Source organism: Taudactylus pleione, unplaced genomic scaffold, assembly GCF_031769625.1.
Source record: "Taudactylus pleione unplaced genomic scaffold, aTauple2 ptg000198l, whole genome shotgun sequence".
Lineage (NCBI taxonomy): Eukaryota > Metazoa > Chordata > Amphibia > Anura > Myobatrachidae > Taudactylus > Taudactylus pleione.
Genome location: NW_028284600.1, coordinates 12,401,589 through 12,424,096, shown reverse-complemented (window position 1 = coordinate 12,424,096; position 22,508 = coordinate 12,401,589). Strand labels below are relative to the sequence as shown.

The following is a 22,508-nucleotide window of genomic DNA, read 5'->3' as shown; positions in this document are numbered from 1 at the left end:
ATAAGCCGCTACACAAATTGCCCCCTTCTCTTGTGCACATTATACAGGGTTTTCCTGGTTGAGCAGAACAGTCCTATTTACTTATTACACAGGTACATAATGTAGTAGTCGTCTCCATTTCCAATATACCGTTATGTGATTATTGATGGGTGAGTTATGATTCAATATCATGTAATAAATATAAAAAAACAGTTGTAGAGTAGTGAAGCTTTGCGGCCATCCCAGGGAACTGAATCTCCCCCTTAAATTATCACCTCTCCTTAGAAATAAAAAATGCTAAAATTACAGTTGGAGCCATAAACCATAACTGACAGCTGCAGTGGCAAACACAGGATTTCTAGAGGAGGATTTCCAAATGCTTGATTTTAGAGTGAGTGTGGTCAGTCCATGGAAAAGGCATAGGCCCTGATTCAGAGCCGGACGCTCTGACCAGAGCGCTCGCTCTGAATCAGGGCCCACCTCCATAAATATGGAGCGTCCTCCTGGACGCTCGTATAGCTGTGGGTCACCACCCACAGCCTATACGAGCATGCAGGATGATGGTCGCGATGGTCTTGACCATCGCGACCATCGCCAGTGCGAGCAGAAGCCTGCGGTTGAGTTTCTCAACCGCAAGGCCAGGAGTGATTTTGGCTCTATCAGAGCCAAAATCACTCCCACTGACATCACTAGTGATGTCAGTGGGGCCGGCTCCCTCCGTCGTGCTCATGCGCAGTGCACACCATCGACCCACTTGCGAGCGGACAGCCGCTCGCGAGTGGGTCTGAATCAGGCCCACAATTAGCACATTTATACAGCTTTATTATGCATCATACAAAGTGTATTGTGTGTCATAATTCCAGCGTATACAGCACCAGCGATCACTATAAGCCATTAAATGCATGTTGGGCCATCTTCCCTGAGCTGAATGTTTATATTGCAGATGTAGGCACCATTCCAGAGCATTCTCCGGGAGTCTGGGGGAGCAGTAGAAGAACCTAGCACTGCCCTGGACATATACTGTATTGCACAGTGCATTATTATGCAGAATTAATAATTCACCCTATTGATGGTCTATAGAAGAGCACCCCTAACAGTGCATGTTTTCCAGATCTCCTACTTTACTTGGTGCACAGCTGTATTTATTACTGGCTAACGCATGTTAAAAGATCAACTGGTGTTGCTAATTATTTAATTTGTCACCCTGAGAAGAACAGGCAGCACTAATAAAATTCTATTCTATTACTATTGTGCTCATGGTGTGAGCTGGGGGAGGGAGGTTTCCAGGCAACTGGAACCCCCCCACCCTGCGTTTGCCTATGAGCTGGTAACACAAATGAATTACAAATAAAAGGGGACACAAAATATATTTTATTTGCTTGGTACATTATCCGTCTTGGTGGAAAAAAGTTAGTCCCAAATCTGGGCTAATCCTTTGACGTTTCCTCTTTATCTGGGATCACAGGTCAGCTTGTGTGTCTATGATCTGCTCCTTTGTGGTGTTAGGCCTTTCGAGTCTTATCTAAATAAAAAAATTATTGAACAATCATTAAAAATACGAAAAAAAAAAACCCTGTGGTCACCCACAGCTATGCGAGCAGCCAGGAGGCCGCTCCAAAAAACCCAAAACGCCCTGATTCAGAGCGAGCGCTCTTTCAGAGCGTCCGGCTCTGAATCAGGGCCACAGTTTTTGATATGACAGAAGCTAATTGGTTGCTTTTGGGCAACGTTTTTCTCTCTCCAAGGGGTCTATTTACTAAGCAGTGTTAGGAGACAGAGTGAAAAGTGATAAGATACCAGCCAATCAGCTCCCAACTGTCATTTTTCAAACACAGCCTGTGAGATGACAGTTGGGAGCTGATTGGCTGGCACCTTATCACTTCTTATCACTTTTCACTCTGCCTCCTAACACTGCTTAGTAAATAGGCTTGAAGCTCTGGAAAAGTGATAATGCAGAGTGATAAACGACCAGCCACTCAGCTCCTAACTGTCATGTTACAGGCTGTGTTTGAAAAATTACAGTTGGGAGCTGATTGGTTGGTCGTTTATCACTCTCCACTTTATCACTTCCCAGAGCTTCATACATCGGTCCCCCTGTGTCTTGTGTAATTTCCTCACACAATGCGATTGTTTTGAACCAAATTATTTTATACAGATATTAGTACAAGTGCCTGGCAAACAAGCAGTAACAATGAAACTGCCTAAACGATCATTTAAAAAAGTGATTGATTAGGTTCTACTTATTTTGCTAAGACGCATTTGAAGGTAAAAAGTCACACGAAAAGATGCTCTGTGCTACAGTCACATGGCGCTCATGTGTTATGCTTAACGCGACATATGGCCGATGACGCATGCGCGGACACCTTCCCACTGTATGCTTTGCAAACAAAATATAGTGAAAAGTGTGTGCAATGGATTCGAAGGGACAGAGGGCCTGATTGAGACCCGCTCGCAAGCACTATGCGCTCGCAAACGGGTCGATGGCCGGGCAGTGCTCACGTGCCGCGTGCGCGAGCCCCGGAGCGAGCGAGAAATCACTGGCTCCGGGGCTCGCAACAAAACGGGGCGGCTGTCGATGTTGATCGACAGCTCGCCCCGTTTTGTATGCGGGGAGGGGGGGTAGCTGGCCAAACGGATGTGTTCGGGAAGGAAAGCCTGCCGTTTTAGGGCAGACCTACTGACATCACTCGTGATGTCAGTAGTTGAGCTTCCTGCTCTACTAGAGCAGGAAGCTCACTGGGGCTTGTGGGAACGAGACCCTACCACAAGGGTCTCGTCACAAGCCCGATTGTCGCGACCATCATCTGGCCGCTCGCAAAAGCTGTGGGTGGTCACCCACAGCTATGCGAGCGGCCAGGAGGCCAGTAAAAAAAAACAAAAAAAAACCCCATCCTGATTCAGAGCGAGTGCTCACAAAGAGCGTCCGGCTCTGAATCAGGGCCAGAGTTTTATCGCAATCTCCATCCCTACATGCGATTTCTGATACCTCCTTGCGATGTATTCAAACAGTATATCAATTTGTGAGATTGGGCGAATTTATTACAGCCAACTCGCATCTGCGATGCAGATTGTGATAAATATGTCCCTAAATCCGGCTACTCACAGGCAATGCACTTGTGTAAAATAACTGCAAATGCATGCCACAGGTAAAAACACATATACTGTATGTGTGTGTTGAAATTATATACAGTATATGTGGCTGACATGCAGCATACCTACAATTGATACTGTATGTGCTGGACGTAAACCCAGAGGATCCCAGTATCTGATCACGTGATTAGGCGTCTGTCTAACTGACCCAGTTAATCCCCAGAAAGACATAAAACAGAGGGTTAATCCTACTAAGCTTGTGTAAATGTTATATCATTAGCGTTTAGACTATTTCATTAAAAGCATTATTGTTAAGGGGCCTATCCATTACCCAACTTTGTGAACAATCCGACCAAAACCAGGAGGTTTTGGTCGCATTGTTCACAAAGTTGGGTAATGGATAGCCGGCAAGGACCAGCGATGCGCGTGCACGCTGGGTCCTTGCTGTCCCCGACTATCTACTGAACTTTCCCGTCAACCTGACGACGCTTGTCAGGTTCGGCATGTTCATAGATAGGGGGTCGGACTCCTTCACTGAATGACGTTCAGTGAACGCCGTTCAGTGCGGGCAGCGCACCTCGGCGACCTGAAGGTCTGAACGCTAGACATCTTAAGTCTCACCGGATTCAAGTTTGTAATAGGCTGCTTTGTGTTAATATCTGGTTTGCATAACTTGGTTTTAAATGGTTGAAAAAACAAGAGATATGGTAAGAACTTACCTTTGTTATCTCTGTTTCTACGAAGTCCATAGGGTCCACAGGGTTGACCTTGGGGTATAGCTGGATCTGGATCCACGGGCACCACGCAGTTAAAGCTTTGCTGCTCCCAGGATGCACTTGGGTCCGTCCTCCTCTATACCCCGCCCCGGCCACAGGCACCTCAGTTGGTAAGCAGCTAAGGCCGGAGGAGGAGACTAAACAGAGAGAAGGAAGACTGGAACACACAAGAAACCATACTCACAGAAATGGGAGACGGAAAACCGGTGACCAGCCACACAGCCCATTTGAAGCCAGGTGCGTCAGGGCGGGCGCCCTGTGGACCCTATGGACTTCGTAGAAACAGAGATAACAAAGGTAAGTTCTTACCATATCTCTTGTTTTCTACTTCAGGGTCCATAGGGGGTCCACAGGGTTGACCTTGGGGATGTCCCAAAGCAGTTCAACTAAGGGCGGGGACGCTCCTGTGCTGAAAGGAGTACCCGGCGCCCAAAGGATGCATCCTGAGAGGCGAAGGTGTCAAACGCATAAAACCTCAAAAACGTCTGAATTGAAGACCAAGTAGCCGCCTTACACAGCTGAACAGCGGAGGCGCCACGTCTAGCAGCCCAAGAGGGACCCACAGAACGAGTGGAATGAGCCTTAACAGAGGCTGGCACAGGTAAACCCTCCTGCGCATAAGCCTCACAAATAACTGAACGAAGCCAACGGGCTATCGTTTGCTTGTTGGCAGGCCAACCCCTCTTGTGAAAACCAAAGAGGACAAACAAAGAATCCGACTTCCTAACCGAAGCAGTCCGGTCCACATAGATTCTAAGTGCCCGGACCACATCCAAGGAAGCCTCACCAGCCGAAAGATCAGGTGACTGAAAAGCTGGCACAACAAGTTCCTGATTAATGTGGAACTTTGAAACCACTTTGGGCAAAAACTCAGGACGCGTGCGGAGCACTGCCCTGTCCTGGTGAAAAATCAGAAAAGGAGGGCGACAGGAATGCGCCCCCAATTCTGAAACCCTCCTGGCCGAAGCAATTGCCAGGAGAAAAATGGTCTTAAACGTCAGCCACTTGAGCTCCACCGACTCAAGCGGCTCAAAAGGAGGACCCTGCAAGACCCTCAGTACCACCGTCAAGTCCCACGGAGCCACCGGAGGCACGAAGGGAGGCTGGATCCTGAGAACACCTTGGAAAAAGGTGTAAACATCTGGCAGTGTAGCAATCCATCGCTGAAACCACACGGACAAAGCAGACACATGAACCTTCAGAGAGGCCAGGCGTAAGCCGAGGTCCAAACCCGATTGAAGAAATTCCAAGATTCTGGAAACCCGGAACACCTGCGGATCATAGTTTCTGGATTCACACCATTGAAAATAAGTGCGCCACACCCTGTGGTAAATCCGCGCGGAGGCAGGCTTGCGTGCCCTAAGCATGGTACCAATCACTGAACTGGAGAAACCCCTAGACCTCAAGACGGCTGTCTCAAGAGCCACGCCGTCAAAGACAGCCGACCCAGATCCGGGTAAAGGCAGGGCCCCTGAGACAACAGGTCCCGACGCTGAGGAAGAAGGTACGGAGCGTCGATGGAGAGACACCTCAGATCGGAGTACCAAGGACGTCTGGGCCACGCCGGAGCCACCAGCACGAGCGTGCCGCCGTCCTGCTTGAATTTCCGCAGAACCCGAGGAAGTAAGGATATCGGAGGAAACAGATACGCCAGGTGAAACGTCCATTTCGCCGACAGAGCGTCTACCAGACAGGCGCCTGCGTCTCTTGTCCTTGACCCGTAAACGGGCAACTTGTGATTGTGACGGGAGGCCATCAAGTCCAGCTCCGGCAGCCCCCACCTGTCCACGAGTAGCTGAAACACCTCTGGGTGAAGCGACCATTCCCCGGGGTGCACATCGTGACGGCTGAGGAAGTCCGCCTCCCAATTGAGGACTCCGGGAATGAAGACTGCCGAGATCGCTGGAACATGACACTCCGCCCAAGCAAGAATGCGAGACACCTCCGACATTGCTGCCCGACTGCGAGTTCCCCCTTGGTGGTTGATGTACGCCACCGTGGTGGCGTTGTCGGACTGCACCTGAACCGCCCTTCCGTGAAGAGCGGGGCCGGACGACTGCAGGGCCCTGTACACAGCCCGCAGTTCCAGGATGTTGATGGGGAGAAGTGCTTCTTCCGCGGACCAACGACCCTGAAGCGATAATGAGCCGGTCACTGCCCCCCAACCCCGAAGACTGGCATCCGTCGTGAGCAGGACCCAGTCCGGGATCCAAAAGGGGCGCCCCTCGACCAGATGCACCGTCTGAAGCCACCAAGCCAAAGACTGCCGAACCTCCGCGGACAACACCAGCATCTGAGAGCGGATCCGGTGAGGTAACCCGTTCCATTCCGATAGAATCAGCCCCTGCAGGGGCCGGGAATGGAACTGGGCAAATTCCACCATGTCGAATGTCGACACCATGGACCCCAGAATTCTCATAGCTGAATGGACCGACAGGCGGCAACTGCTCAGGCAACTGTGTATCCGCAGCTGCAGGGAGGAGACCTTCTCTGGAGTCAGGAAAATCCGCTGCTGACGAGAATCCAGCAGGGCTCCCAAATGAACCATCCGCTGTGATGGAATCAGGGAGGACTTCTTCCAGTTTATCAACCACCCGTGTGCTTGAAGACAAGCAATGGTCAGGTGGAGATGTCGAAGAAGCACCTCCGGGGAGCTCGCCAGCAGCAGAAGATCGTCCAGGTACGGCAACAGACGTAGACCCTGACCCCGAAGGTGGGCAGCCATAACCGCCATCACCTTGGTGAACACCCTCGGAGCCGTGGAAAGGCCAAAAGGCAACGCCCGAAATTGGTAGTGATGGTTCAGGATAGCAAACCTCAGATACCGCTGATGTGCCGGTGCTATGGGTACATGGAGATATGCGTCCTGGATATCGAGGGAGACCATATAATCCCCGGGTTCCATCGCCAGAATGATGGAACGTAACGTTTCCATCCTGAACCTGGGAACTCTGAGGTATCTGTTCAGAGACTTCAAATTCAGGATAGGGCGATGAGAACCATTGGGTTTCTGTACCAGAAACAGAGTAGAATAGTACCCCGTCCCGCGCTGAGACTGCGGAACGGGAACAATGACCCCTGCTTGTAGCAAGGATTCTATAGCTACCTGAATCTGACCAGCTTTGGTCTTGTCCAGAGAAGGACTCGTACAGAAAAACTGGTGGGGCGGCCTGAACCGAAAAGACAGGGCGTACCCCTGAGAGACTACTTCTCGAACCCAGGCATCCGTGGTGGTATTGTGCCAACACTGGGCGAATTGGAGAAGTCGGCCTCCCACTCTGGGGTCCCCCAGAGAGAGGCCCGTCCCATCAGGCAGCAGGCTTATCCTCCTGCTTGGAAGAAGGGCGCCGAGCACTCCATGCCTGCTTCTTGGGCTTGGGTGCGGCCTTGGTCGCCGAATGTCTCGGGAAGGACTGGCCCTTGGCCTTACCCTGAACCCGAAAGGACCGAAAGGCAGAGCTCCTCACCTTAGCCGGCGCAGAGGCCGAAGGGAGAAAAGCCGACTTGGACTTAGCCAAAGTATCCACTATTCTGTCCAAATCCGGACCAAATAGTAAATCACCATTAAAAGGCAAGGCCTCCAGACCCTTTTTTGAATCTGCATCAGCCCTCCAGGACCTCAGCCACAGGGAGCGCCGAGCAGATACCGCTGCAGCCGACACCCTAGAAGTGAGCAGGCTGGCATCCAAAGACGCTTCCCCAATATAGGAAGCTGCATCCCGCATCTGTCCCACTAACGCTCTCTGGATATCCGGAGCCTCATCAGGAAAGGTATCCTCCAAGGCATTGGCCCATGCCTCAATGGCTTTAGCCACCCAGGAGATAGCCATGGACGGGCGAGCCACCGCCCCGGAAAGAGAATAAATGGACTTTAAACAAGTCTCCACCTTCCTGTCCGTGGGATCCTTCAAAGAGGAGGTAGACGGCAATGGCAACGTCGCGCTTTTGATCAAGCGGGTAACGTGGGAATCCACCGCCGGCGGAGTTTCCCATTTCCTGCAATGAGCTTCAGGAAAAGGATAGTTCGCCGCCAACCTTTTCTGTGGATGGAACCTCTTACTAGGTAATTGCCAGGCCGCCGCCATATGATCCGATAATTGATCAGACAGGGGGAACACAGTTGAGGTCACCTTGGCCTTTTTAAAATTAGGAAACTTCGACCTAGGAGCCGGCGCATCATCCTCAACATGTAGGATAGCCCGCACCGCCCTAACTAAGGCTGGAACATTAATGGAGGACTTAGCTTCCACCTCCTGCCCCATGACATCAGAGTCAGAGTCCTCATGGATTTCTCCATCATCTGAGGACACTTCCGAGTCCGACAACTGCGCAGCTAGTGAACTCACAACCGGACGTTTAGACACCCTTGGTGGCACATCACCTTGCAACATAGACTGAAACGCCGAGGATGAAGCCGCCAGACTCTGTACGGAGCTGGATAGAACATCCACCCAAGGCGGAGGAGCCGTCGGAGCAACACTCTGCAAAGGCACTACAGACTGACACGTCCCTGGGGAAGACTGCACATACACAGGCAGTCCCGAGTAAGGACCCACAGTCTGGGCCCCGGGGGAAGACCGCAACATTTGTGGAACCCTCGGGGAATGGGGGATGGTGGGCTGCGGTAACGCCCTAGAAGGGACCGCTGATGGGACCGATAACCGGTCCGCAATAGACGCCAGCACCTGTGAAAACATCGCCCAAGGAGGGTCCTGTGATACAGGGGGGTTGGAGGGGCCCGGTACCAGCTGGCACCGCCCGCACAGACCATCCTAAGATAAGTCCTCCCCATCAACTCCAGCAGCACAGCGTCTGCAGGAAAATAACACAGGAGCCACAGAGCGCTCAGTCTCCTCATCCGACATGATACCGTAAATACACAAGAAATAGGTATCACCAGAGGAATTACGGTTTTAACACCCGCGCACTCACCAGTATGCGAAACAACAGCCCAGATATGGTACTGTGTAGCACACAACAGTATGTGACTGACCCCACAAATACGTGTTTTATATATGTGAGGGTCTCAGAAAAACGCCCTTCCCCCACACACCTGCCGGGCCGTAGGAGAAGGAAAGGGATAGTTATAAGCTGACAGTAAGGAGAATAAGTCACAGACAGGCAGCACTAGCAATAGTCACATACAATGCAGAAAAGTTATACTCACTGCACCTTCCGCTACAATCAACCGCCCAGATTCAGTGTCTGGGAGGGCTATAGCGCTGTGTACACTGTCCTTTAGCAGGGGAGAGGTACACAGGGGGACCGGTCCACTTGATACCGCCTGGGAGTCTGCGATGTGCCAGTAAAGATGGCCGCCGGAGACCTCAGAGGAGGAGTGGCCGAGAGATAAGAGCAGCTCAGCGACGCCAGACTGCTTGTTGAAAGGCGCGCTGAGCTGAGGGGAGGAGCCGCTAGACAGGGAAGGCTGCCTCCCCTGGCTAGCAATTAACCCCCGGGTTGCCGGTCCCGCTACCAGCCTGATACCCTGGTGGTCTAGCGGACACGCGGGGTATTCCTCAATTGAGGGGGAGCCCGCCGCCGCCGCTAGCGCCTCCGGTCTGTCCCCAGAGACCGGAGGCTCCTGACTGCATTGAAGTATCCGCGGGCCGCCGCACGCGGCGACCCGCGGCTTACCTGATCCCCGTCGCGTCCGGCAGCAGTCAAGGGAGTCCCCAGAGCCCGGCTAGTACAGGCTCTGGGGTCCCGCCGCGATCCCCAGAGCTGTACTGGCGTCGCGGCGCCAGCGGGGAGAAGGAGCGGCAGCGTGGACGTCCTAAAGGACAGTCTGATGCTGCCGCTCTAACAGTGTAAAAAAAGAAGAAGAAAAAAAAAAAAAAAAAAATTTCTCTTTTTAAAATAAAGCTTAGGGGCTGCTCCTGCAGCCCCACTGCGACAGGGTGACCCGACTCCGGCCGGGCACCAACTAAAACTGAGGTGCCTGTGGCCGGGGCGGGGTATAGAGGAGGACGGACCCAAGTGCATCCTGGGAGCAGCAAAGCTTTAACTGCGTGGTGCCCGTGGATCCAGATCCAGCTATACCCCAAGGTCAACCCTGTGGACCCCCTATGGACCCTGAAGTAGAAATAAAACTATGAATCTTTTAATATATTACAAAACTCCCCTTGTGGCCTTTTTATATAGATTTGTACAAAAGGATTTGTGTAATTAAAGGGGTCTATTTATGAAACCATATTTTCAGCAAAAGTTGCCAAAAATGACGACATCAGAGTGGGACCATTTACCAAGCTCTGTATGGAGTTTAGCCCTTGCAGCTAACAGCATCTTTAGTTGGGGTTAGTTCATTGTAGCTACAGTATTTGCTTTTTTTTTTTTAAAGATGTATCTTTTATATCCCTTCCGGTCATGCATTAGTCTCTCTTAGGGGGTCTATTCATGAAGCAGAGAAGAGCCCTGTTTAGCTGAAATCAGGGCTTTTCTCAGCTTCGTGCTATTCATGGAGCAAGTTACCGTGGAGAAATGTATTACTTCTCCAGCGGTACCCCTGCTCCATGCCTGTATTGTCTCACCTTACTACTGTATGGTGAGTGCGATTCATGAAGGAACGGAAAGCTTTCCGTCCTCTCCTGCAGTACATATTCGCCATCTGAGGATAGCGTTATCTGTTACTGCAAGCCGGACAGAGCAGGGAAGTGGCTTACTTCCCTGCTCTCTGAGTGACCGGCACCCGGCGCTGGCTCCGCCCCTTTACCCAGCGTCCATAGCAGCAGGTCTGACGTGACCTGCTGCTCTCAGACTCCGGGGCATGCGCAGTGAGGAGCAGGTCTGACTTCTCACTGCGCTACAGGGATTGCGGAGGGGCCGGACATCGCAGGAAGACGTCGGAGAGGTAAGTGTACAAGAATGGCTACTAAACTTCACTATATATCGCATCGATGTGATGAGATATATACTGTAACATATCTTTTAGTAGCCACTTCATGTTCTACATGAATAGACCCCTTAACTTCTTACTGTTTGTCGAACGGGCTCGTATTGAAAAAACCTGTGTCCCACCTTTTGATCTACTGCAGGGGGCATTGTACTTCGTTATGGCAAACTCATCTGAAAGAGAAAGACAAGAATATATCTGTATTGCAGATGTTTCTATCAATTAAAAATAAAACATACTTCATATCTTTATAAAACAGAAGCATCACTTGAACAGCAGGAGCAAAATAAATATTACAAAAATTTTAGAACATTCTTTTTCTTATTACAAGACTTGAACATGTAAAACTGCAAGTTGATACTTCCCAGAACCTCACAGTACCTATATTGCAGAGATACCTTTTCTACTAGTATTCTATACTGCTCCAAATATACATAGAGATATAGATACACTTTCTGTCTGTTGAGGGACTGAAGACCAAAGCTCCCCATCAAACATGGAGCAGGTTGGAACCTTTTGGGCTGTTGGCGGGCACTTGGGGGATATGCATAAGGGGGAGATTGGTCGGGAAGCATATGAGACAATGCACTCAGATCATCTTACCCTACTACTGGAAATATTGTCATCTCCATAGCTAGTAAAAGTAGCAGCTTCCTGCTTTGTGGCACGCCCAGGACAAGGCATTTAAAGGCCCAGAATCACATGTGTGTGCATGTGAGCCAGAATTTAGGGTTCCAAAATGAAATTCTGCTCAGTGGGGATAGGAGCCCTGACTCAAAATTGCTCTGATATGCAAAGACGGGTACAGTACAACCTCATCTGGTTTTAGGTGCGACTCAGAATCAAGCCGATAATCTGTAAATAAACAAGTCGCCATGGATTTCTGTAGAAAAGCACAGAGTGTGACCTCTTTATTTGGATACAAAATTCTTTTGGGACTTTAAATATCCTTTTTACGTCAATTACAGTAGGGCCAATTCAGCAAGGATGGATCCGTTATACAGTACATGCGGAAGCTACTAATATTATTATTATTATCATTAGAGTGGCTGAAGCTGAGACAATTATCAGGACAGTCCTAGAACACTGTATAGTGCTCTTTTTAGGAGAGTAAAAGAGCGTACACACTAGACGATATGCTCTCTGAGCGATATCGTCTAGTGCAGTGGTTCTCAAACTCGGTCCTCAGGACCCCACACAGTTCACTTTTTGCAGGTCACCCAGTAGGTGCACAGGTGTATTCATTAGTCACTAACACGTTTTAAAAGATCCACAGGTGCAGCTATCAGTTTCACTAGTAATTATGTGAGGAGACCTGCAAAACATGTACTGTTTGGGGTCCTGAGGACCGAGTTTGAGAACCTGTGGTCTAGTGTGTCCGTGGCAGGGTGTGCTCAATGTCGTTCATGAGATTGAGAATACCCGCTGAACGATATCATTAACGATATCGTTTGGCGCCGGGCTCTCTCCCCCATTCCATAACATGCAGCAACCTGACGACATCGTCAGGTGGGCCTGCATGTTAACCCGATGAACGATAATGACGAACGAACCGGGGGAACGCGCGTCGTCGTTATCGTTCATCGTTTTTGTGTTAAAAATGGTGATAAAAATGATGATAAAAATGATGATAAAATGATGATAAAGTGGACGACTGAACGATAACGATATCGTTATCGTTCAGTCGTCCACTTTAATTGCCCAGTGTGTACGCACCTTAAAACTGACTACACACATTTTCGATTGCAGGCCGATCGGGTAAACTGTCCTGATCAGCCGAGCAGTCAGTCCCCAGTGTGACCCGTCAGCCGCGTACACGCTGTACAGACATAGCACAATGTGTACGGGATTCTATGGGAACGGGAGGTCAAACCGATAAATATTAAACAGTACATAAGATAAAACCTCCAGATCCCGACTGTTGCAGGAGCGTTAAAAGCCCTTTATCGGCTAACACTTCTGCATCAGGACAGCGTACACACCTATACAATCCAACGCCCATTCTCTCAATATTAAAAGAACGGCCCGACGATTGTATAGGTGTGTACCCAGCTTAAGAGACAGTCAAGTCACAGCACTGTGTCATAGACACATTTTATCAGCTTTCAACCAAGATTGTTGCTATACCCTTCTACAGTGCCTGAGATATTCATGTTATATTCCTGAAATTTAGCAACAGACCCATTCAGCATTGCTGTATGTAACACAGGATATGTCACTGAGGGTTGGGTACGGGAACTCAGTGGTTGGCAAGAATCCTGACACAAGTACATAAGTATACTTTAGTGCATACATTCAATGCTACTAATTAGCGGTGATAGGGCTCGTGGGGACAGCTGCATCTTGGAGCAGCTGACCCCGCACCGGTCGATGTAATATTGAATTCTCCCAGCAGTTCTGTATACATCACCGCAACTTGTGGCGAGTTGGATATCAAAGTAATGGCAGCCAATCGGGGCACAATGATAAATATGCCCCATTATGAGATGTATTGTCCCATGTATAGATGCTCTCATTCCTACTCTTTATACATAATCTATGACTTTATAATGTGTATGCTTTCCAATTACTGATACCAAAATGATCTTATCCCCACCTTGACGATGTCACCTGAGTGTTGCAGGAATAGACATTCCTGTGCACCAGTATTTTCCTCTGAATAGTGGCAATTTAGTAAATATTTGCTCAATGAATTCTGCAGCTTTATAAATGTCCAGTATTACTGTATGTATAAACTGATAAGCAACTTACCGGTCTCATAATAGTCGAAGATAGTAGCCGTGGCCGGCTGTAGGTTACCAACGGCTATTTCTTCTTCAACCATGAACTTAAAACTCTGTATGTCCTTAGTAAGCTGAGAACAGTAAGAGGAAAGAGAGTCAACCGAGTGCTAGGGACAGTTCATTAATTTCTTATGCTACCTGGATTTGTGGTTCTAAAATGGGTTCTCAAGTCCCACTTCTTTATCATTGCTTTCCAGCTTTCATCCTAACCCAACCATCCATGCTCCTCACTCGCTGACTCTCCCCTCTGTGTCACTCCTGTCTGTCTGCCCCTCCCCTTTAGATTTTAAGCTGTCACAAGCAGGATCCTCTTCCCTCATGTGCTCCCCTACACACTAGACACATTTTTGAACGATATGGCCGATTCCGACGCATGGGAACGACAAATCGTTCAAATCGTCAAGTGTGTACGCACTAGGGGCCTGATTCAGCAAGGATCGCTATTCTGCTAGAACGCACACGCACCGCAGTTGCTAATATTAGCAGTGAAATGCAAATGTTTGCAATCGCATTGCGATTACAGCCGAATATAAGGACGCCCACTTTCCCTTACACACATCCATATACTTGGGCAACATAGCAAAATAATCGGCAACATCGGACCCATATGCACAGGTAAGGCAGGTCAGACCTCACTAAGGAATTGCTAACTTCAGCGTACGCTATGAGCCCTCAGGCTGTGTATGGTATTGCAGTGGATAATTTATGCCTGCCCCTGCAACGGCGTTGAAATGCACTGGCACGCCTGCGTTCGCCCGACCCCCCCCCCGTCACCACCCACAAACGGCACTTCCTGTCAATCAATGTGCTCTGGGTCTGCGTAGACTCTGCAAATGCATTTCCCATCACAATTGCTAGTTCGTGCACTGCAATGCATATGCATGTGCAATGCGAATTAATCATCTGATTGCATGCGTCTTTGCTACTGCGATCCTTGCTGAATCAGGCCCTTTGCGCGCATCCGCAACGTTGTCCGTCGCATCTTCAGATCTTCCCTACATGCAGCTCAATCTGTCAACCTTGTTAACGATTCCCTGCAAAACGCACAGTGTGTACGCTCTACCGGACGAGCAGGTGATATGTTAACATTATATAGTTAATGATCTAACCACCAAACGGTGCAAAATATATAGTTTGGAAGGGAATGGTATGTAATATTGGCAGTTGGGATGCCTCCTGTCAAAATACCGACAGGCATCCCGATGGTCGGTATTCCGACAGGGGTCTAGTCATTATACTTACCCTCCCTCCTTCTCCCCCTAACCCTCCCTTCTTGTAGCCTACCCCTAACCCTCCCCACCCTGCACACTAACCCTCCCTGTTAGTGCCTAAACCTAACCCTCCCCCCTTAGTGCCTAACCCTACCCCCCACCCCAGTGGTGCCTAACCCTTACCCCCCCTGGGGGTGCCCAACCCTATCCTCCCTCCTCGAAAACCTAACCCTAACCCCACTATGCTGCCTAAACCTAACACTCCCACTCAGCGGCTAACAGCTAAGACGCCCCTGATTTACCTCATTTGGGCTGGTGCCTGTCTGTATTCTGGCGTCGGGATTAAGACAGGCATCAGTATTTCGACACCTATCTTAAGTCCCGTGTCGGGCTTCCACTGTTGGTATTCAGATCGGCGGCATGCCGCCTGCTGCTCTGCTAACTACATCCCGTTTGGAAGATTGCACAGTGTATATGCACTAGATCGTTTGTCTGGGAGTTCAAGGGAAATCTCTGACATCGCATCGTTTGCAGGTCGTCTAGTGTGTACCTAGCTTTAGATTACCAGTTACAATAGAGGATACATCTAAACTATCACAGTTCCTTAGGTATCACTGTCTACACATTACCAAAGACTAGCTAAGCTGGCCGTACATGGATCGACCAGGATGGACAATGTCATAGTTACTGACCACATTGCTCTGATGCTGCTGTGTACAACCTGCTACAACAACAATTCATTTGGCCTGAAGGGAAAATAAGTCAAACAAGTGCTGTGTGCCCCAGTCAATTGGCCCATTCACCGACCAACCAGATATGTAGAATTTAGCGCCTATAATGTAAGCACGGTCAAACTGGATGCAGATGTATTAGTTTGGAGTGCCCAGGAGCTGTCAGATGCACCAATAGGAGCCCTCCAATTCTTTCTGTTTATTATTAGATCCATCAAGTCAAAAGTAATTGAAATAACTAAGGCCCAACTCACCTTTTCAAAGTATACAGTGACTTTATTTGGATTAGTTTCTGTTTTCTTAATCAAAGGCAGGATGGTTAGCTGGAAGAGAGGATACATGTGAATGGTCTGGTTCTATGTGAGTGAACCAACAAATGACAGGGTTCCTGGATATTTACCTGTTTGACCGAAGACTTTACTGGGATGTATCCAGACGGCAGCTTCACTTCAACTAAAGCCATGTTAGAGTTCTCCCTCTTTCCAATGTAGCTGTCAGAGGAGATATCAATTCATTTTTACTTGTTGGACCTTCTTATATATAAACCGAAATAGGTTTAAGATTCATGCTCTTTAAATGATTGTAGAAACAATGTTTTGTATGAGGATTCATGTGCAGTAACCTCATCCATTCTGTAGGTGGCACTGTAATATGCTCTACGATCTGTCAGTCATCTATGTCTTATGCCAAATTCATCTGTCTGCCATTAGATTTGTGTAAAATTAGCACCGTGCAATTTTATTCTGCCTACCTGAACTGCCATGTATGCCACCTTGACCTGTGTTCACACCAGGAGCCTACAGTATATAAGTGAGAGTTGGGATCCTGCTAAACAGAGTAATGGAGGTCCTAGGAAGGGCTATTATAAAGGGATATTAAGGCAGGTGTTTAGAGATGCAAATACCTTCCATTAAAATGAAATGTAAGCTCATCTCTAGACATAAACACTGTAATGAGACAAGGGGCGACCAACCTGTTATTATTAACCCTGTATCTCGTCTTGCCCAGAGTTGTGAGGCAGGCACTGATCAATTACAGCCTCTTCCCTGCATCTCAGTGTATAAGTACAGAGAGAAGGTGCCGCATGACCAATGATTGTCCTTAATGCTGTTGAGGAGAGCGATCTGCGCTGTCTCTTCGTTGCGGGTGCTGCAGGATCCCCATAGCGACAGAGTCACATGCGCAACTTCTGACCCAATGTGTTACTGCCATGTCTTTTACTGCACATCTTCCTCTCCGTCCTCCATAGGACTAGGACATGCCCCTGAGGGAGACTGTGCCTACAGACATAACAGTGCCTTTATATACCGCTAGGTGTTCCATAAATTCCACTGCTACACTATGTGTATGTGCTACAGATACCACACACCACCTACGTTAACCCGCTCCTGGCTGGACCTGTTATAAGATATGTTCCTGCATTGTATACCTGCTGCATTAACCCTGTGTTGACTAACATGCTGTGTTCTACCTGGTAAATAAACCAATCCCTGGTTAAGCTATTCATCATGTGGACTGAGGGCCTGATTCAGAGACGGACGCTCTGACAAGAGCGCTCGCTCTGAATGAGGGCCGTCCTAACCAAAATTGGAGCGGCCTCCTGGCCGCTCGCATAGCTGTGGGCGACCACCCACAGCTTATGCGAGCGGCCAAAAAGATGGTCGTGATGGTCAAGACCATCGCGACCATCGGGCTTGCGACGAGACCCTTGTGGTAGGGTCTCGTCTGCTGCAAGCCCGGAGTGCTCTTGGCTCTATCAGAGCCAAAAACACTCCCACTGACATCACTAGTGATGTCAGTGGGGCCGGCCCCAGACGGTAGGCATTCCCATGGGAATGCCTCCGTCTGGGCAGCCATGCCCCCGGCACGCCCACCAAAGGGGGCGTGCTGTCACTCACCATCGACAGCACACCCCCTTTGGTGCGAGACCCATAGCAACGGCTTGGCCGTCGCTATTCGGGTCTCGCGCATGCGCACGACGGAGCTCCCTCCGTCGTGCGCATGCGCACTTGGGCACCATCGACCCGCTTGCGAGCGCTCAGCGCTCGCGAGCGGGTCTGAATTAGGCCCTGATTTCCATCACACCTCACTGACACCTATCAACACCATAGGTTCTGCCAATAATTGCCTGTTATGTTAGATACTGGGGTCTATATTGTATATATCACGGTCATTGTGATAACATATGTAATGATATTGCAAGGTTTATTACTAGTTATTTTCTGTTGTTTATCTGTGGTAGTTGCCTTTCTCCCTTATAATGTAAATATATATTATTTAAAAGATGCAGGACAGGGAGTTTCTAACTTCTTCCAAAACTATCTCCAAAATTCCATGGCAACAGCCGCAAACTGGCGCCTACAAGTGACACAGCTCACTCAATCGGAGCTCACCACATTCTTTGTAGACTCAGTGTGCCCCATGGATGGGGGCTGACTGTCAACTGGGTTGCTACCATGGTGGTAGAGAACAAGCAGGCTAAGCAGCTGGCGCCATCAAGATTGTGTCAAAACTAGTAGCACTCAAGCAATGCAATAGAAGCGAGATATCTCAGAGCAAGACATCGCGCAGCAGGACAACTCCCAGAGGTCCATTTAAGTAAATTAAAAATTGATCTACATCAAACAGCATGAATGTTGTATTTCAGGGGCTAAATCACACATTTACTAACAGACTTTTTTTATATAGTTTTTTGTGTTAATAAATGTGCGATTAAGCCCCTGAATGAAAACATTGAAGTATGGTTGGTTTAGATCGACTTGAAATCGAGTAGAGTCGACCTAGGTGTCTTCTCCATCAGCGGTATATCCCATGCAAATGTGGGTAAGTGAGAAACAGTCATATGCTTCACACCATTCTACTGACGGAGTGGTTAGTGGATGGAGGGTACTCCAGATGAACTGATATTCAATGGTATTACCTTGTATAGTGTGTATATATTGTATATAGCTAAAGTTATCCTTTATACCTTGTTCATTACAGTATGTGCTGCGTAAAATAAAACTACTGCACCTTTCCTATTGTGCCTTTCCTGTGCGATCTAGGATTCACAGGGCACCCGGGTACAATGCTGGCAATAGTCACCTAATAGCACACATAGGACCTTATTCAGAGGCGGCCGTACGGTCTACGACCGCACGGCCGCCTCGATGTTTGTCCAGTGCGCATGCGCACGAGGGAGCCGGCTCCCTCGTGCGCATGCGTGAGACCCGCTACGACCGACAGCGCCGGTCGTAGCGGGTCTCTTTCCAAAGGGAGCGAGCTGTCGATGTTGATTGACGGGCCGGGGGGGTGGCAGCCCAAACGGAGGCGTTCCCATGGGAACCAGAAGCTCTCCGGGGCTTACGACAAGTGAGACCCTACCCTAGGGTCTCGTAGTAAGCCCCGATGGTCGCGATGGTCTCTGACCATCGCGACCATCACCCGAGCGGTCGTGAGAGCTGTGGGTGTTAACCCACAGCCTAACGACCGCAACAGAGGCGGGCGGTCAGGATGGAAGCGGCCGCCCAGTTTCTGAGCGACCGCTTGCATCCTCCAACCGCCTCTGAATGAGGCCCATAATCCTGGTAACCTCACAAACATCTATCCTGCCTAATAAGAGAAACGTTTCTCTGTGGTCATGCATAGGAAAGGTGTGTCCAAATTTGTCCTGTTAATTCTTCTGTCTATTTCAATAATAATATCACCCAGCTGATATTTGTATTCAGTGATTTAGCGCTGTGTTGGGCATAAATCCTGCCCGTAGCTAATTACACCATAGAACCACATCACTCTGCCAGCTGTGCAGCACAATCTTGAGCTACTGTATATTGAGCAAATCCTACAATATTATTGGGAAACCTGTAGCAAAGGCTACATGTTTTTTGTTTTTAGTACCAAAGCCCTTGTATCATGCTGGTAATGTTATTTATTTCATTTAGTAGCAGGTGCAAACCAATGAGTTGCCTGAAAGAGGAAAACCTATTTTAATTTTTAACAGTTTCAATGTAAATCAAGTAGGGAAAAAATGATGCAAATTGTGGCGTAATAAAACTTTTAATGCATAACCTGCACTGCATAAGGTAATTGAACTAGTGCCTCATTCTATATGTTCCTAACAATATGAAAAATGGTACAAAAGTCAATAGTGGACAAAACCTCACCTTACATTGACTGCGATGCCAAATGATTTTGCAGATTTGATGTTACAGATGACTGGCTTTGTAGTTACTGCGATGGTAAATGGGGCATCAACCTCGGGATGGGGTATGTTATATCTCACACTAGTCTGTAATAAAACAGTTAGTTAGCCTTGTGCATACTAGCCAGCTGTGCCACACAAAGTTTTCCCTAATCATTCTTGAACAATGGTAAAAATGTCATTTGTACAGATATATGGATAAATATATTAAGAACGTTATTTAGGAGACAAACTATTTCTCACTAAAATTTGTGCCAAGCAAACTCTGGATCCAGGGTCGGACTGGCCCACACGAGTACAGGGGAAATCCCTGGTTGGCCCCTCCCTCTCTTCTAATGTCAGGTTTCAGGCAGTGCACTTAAATTATACATTGTTACTCTATTATAGAGTCTGTTCATCAGGAACATAGATGAACAGAGCATGTAGTGTAGTATCCATGTTGTCTGCAGGCTATGTCCTCTATAATGCAAGCCTCTGTGGTGGCTCGCCACACCCCTCTGGAGGCTGGCCACACCCTATAAGCTCAGGCCCCTACCACTGCCTTCTCTCGATGGGCCCTGTATGCTCCAGTCCAACACTGTCTTGATCTCCCAACTATAGCGCTTGTAAACCTCTTTTACAGGGCCGGATTATAGACAGGGCGGACGGGGCGGTCGTCCAGGGGCCCCCACACATTGGGGGCCCCCACACTCAGCAAACATGGTCCTGAACTGAGCCGCTCTGGTTCCTCCCTGGCTGGCTCCTGGCAGTCACTCTGACTCATTGATGGACTTTTGAGGATTTAAGACGGAGACAGCAGCAGCTTTTCTCCGCCTCTACAGTGGGTGGCAATGACTGCCGATCTCTAAGCCCCGTCACGTTGATGATGACGCAATTCGCTGGTGTATGGGTAGGGGGCGGGGCTAACGCCATCACATGCCCCCCTCCTATCAGGAACATGAAGCAGAAACGGGTACTATGCGGTCCCCCTCTCTGTATCCCTCCTTCATTCCCTCTGTCACCCCTTCTCTCCCTCCCTCTGTCTCTCTCCTCTCTTTGTCTCCCTCCCAATCTGTCTTCCTCCTTCTCTCTCCCTTCCCCTCACCCTCTTTTTCCCTACCTATCTCTTTCTCCCTCTCTTTGTCTCCCTCATCCCCCCCACTTTTCATCTCCCCCCCCTCTCTCTCTCTCTTTTACTCTTTCCCCCCTTCTCTCTCTCCCTCTCTCTCTAGGTAAGGGGCATAGTAATAGTGGCTGCGGGGGACTGTGGAAATGGTAGGGGCCCTCACAACTTAGTTGCCCTGGGGCCCCCTCAAGCTTTAATCTGGCCCTGCTCTTATAGCTCATAAAAAATAGTATATAGCAGTGCAGTGAAGAAAAGCTCACGTTCTTTATGAGGTAATGGGTCTGGCGCAGAGATGGCAGGAAACTTGGAGTAAATGAATAAAAAACAATCCTACATGTAGATCCTAGCATGTTTCCACACATATCTCCTACTACTTTAATTAATGTCACACTTTTTTAATACTTGCTTATAAACTGCTGCTTGGTTAGGTTTAGCCTCACATATGTCTCACATTAATACATAGAATGAGAGCTATTGGGCCTGTCTTTATTAAATGTGGCACTTTTGTCATGTGCCACAGCAGCAATCTAGGCATATCAGGTCCAAATCTGGTTTTACAATGCGGAGACATTTTGAGCTTTCACTGGTTTTATCCTGGTTTACACCTGAGAGTTTACATTTTCGGGAGATAGTGGTTTTTTTATGGCGGGCTGTGTTATATTTATAACGGAAGAGCAAAATCTTTGCTACCCAATATTCCACAAATTCGGTGATGAAAAGTTTTTGGTGTGACAACTTACCTGCGTGTACACACACCCAGACCCGCTGACTGTGACAGTGTAATCTCCTGGGACACTGGGCAAGGTGGCGCGCTGCAGGAGCAGGCGGTTGGAGTCTTCTACGTGGAGCTTTGCAACTTGAGCACCGTCCATGGTGACGGAGACGACACGAGGACCATCGTGGCTGAGAGCGTGATAGCCATAGAGAGAGAGAGCTTGGAGAGCAACTACTGTGTCCTGGTTAAAGCACAAAACATAGTAAAAGGTAAGGAAAGGCCTGAGGATGGTTTATCAGCTTCCTGCACTCACACAAAAGACACAGCCCGCCAATGCTAGGCATGCACAGTGCACACATACATAATATATATATATATATATATATATATATATATATATATACAGAGTATACCTTCGGGTTGTTTGGAGAGATTACACTGTCCTGTCAAATGTCTTTTAAGTTTTACCATCACTTTATTCTATAGAAGAGCGTTTTGCTTTTTTTGCTGAAAACCGAACACACCCGAGCCTTGGGTTCCGAGTTATACCGAGTCCTGGCTCAGATTACTTTGGGACTCTGGACCTCATTCAGAGTCGGTCATTGTGGCCGCACGGTCGTATGGGAAAAGGGGCCGGATATGCAAATGATGCACTCGCATGTTGCGTCCCTAAGATCGGATCGGTAGCTGGCCGACCAAGGGGAGGAAGCGGCCGGAAGACAAAAAAATACGCCCCCTTCTCGTACGCATTACATGTCATGTCCGGCCATATAAGGATTAATCGCGAGCATCGGGAACCATCGGAAATGGTCGTAGAGCTTAAGGTTGACCATACCCTCTCTTAAGCTCTACGATCATGTCAGTGTACAAACCTCCCATGCCACGTGTGCCATGACGCTACTTTGTTAATTATGCACTCCCATTAAACGCCGTCCACATAATTAGGCACGCCTGCGTTCGGATCTCCTCTCCACCGTTTTCAAGCACCTTCCCCTGTTACCACCCACAAATGCCTCAATCTGTCACTCAAACTACTGACCTGGCTG

The 22,508-nt window shown here is 48.7% G+C and overlaps 1 protein-coding gene across 1 annotated transcript in view; it reads right to left on the bottom strand.

The window, feature by feature from the left end:
* Positions 1-1,329: 1,329 nt before the first annotated feature.
* LOC148518869 (alpha-2-macroglobulin-like) overlaps positions 1,330-22,508 on the bottom strand; it is a 177,452-nt gene continuing 156,273 nt past the window's right edge. Inside the window, exons 30-36 of the mRNA XM_088476898.1 lie at positions 21,488-21,703; positions 19,605-19,729; positions 15,863-15,953; positions 15,717-15,785; positions 13,489-13,591; positions 10,863-10,910; positions 1,330-1,501 (exon numbers count right to left, since the gene is read on the bottom strand). Of these exons, the coding sequence (XP_088333024.1) occupies positions 1,482-1,501; positions 10,863-10,910; positions 13,489-13,591; positions 15,717-15,785; positions 15,863-15,953; positions 19,605-19,729; positions 21,488-21,703 (672 nt within the window). The 3' untranslated portion in view covers positions 1,330-1,481. The remainder of the gene's footprint in view (positions 1,502-10,862; positions 10,911-13,488; positions 13,592-15,716; positions 15,786-15,862; positions 15,954-19,604; positions 19,730-21,487; positions 21,704-22,508) is intronic.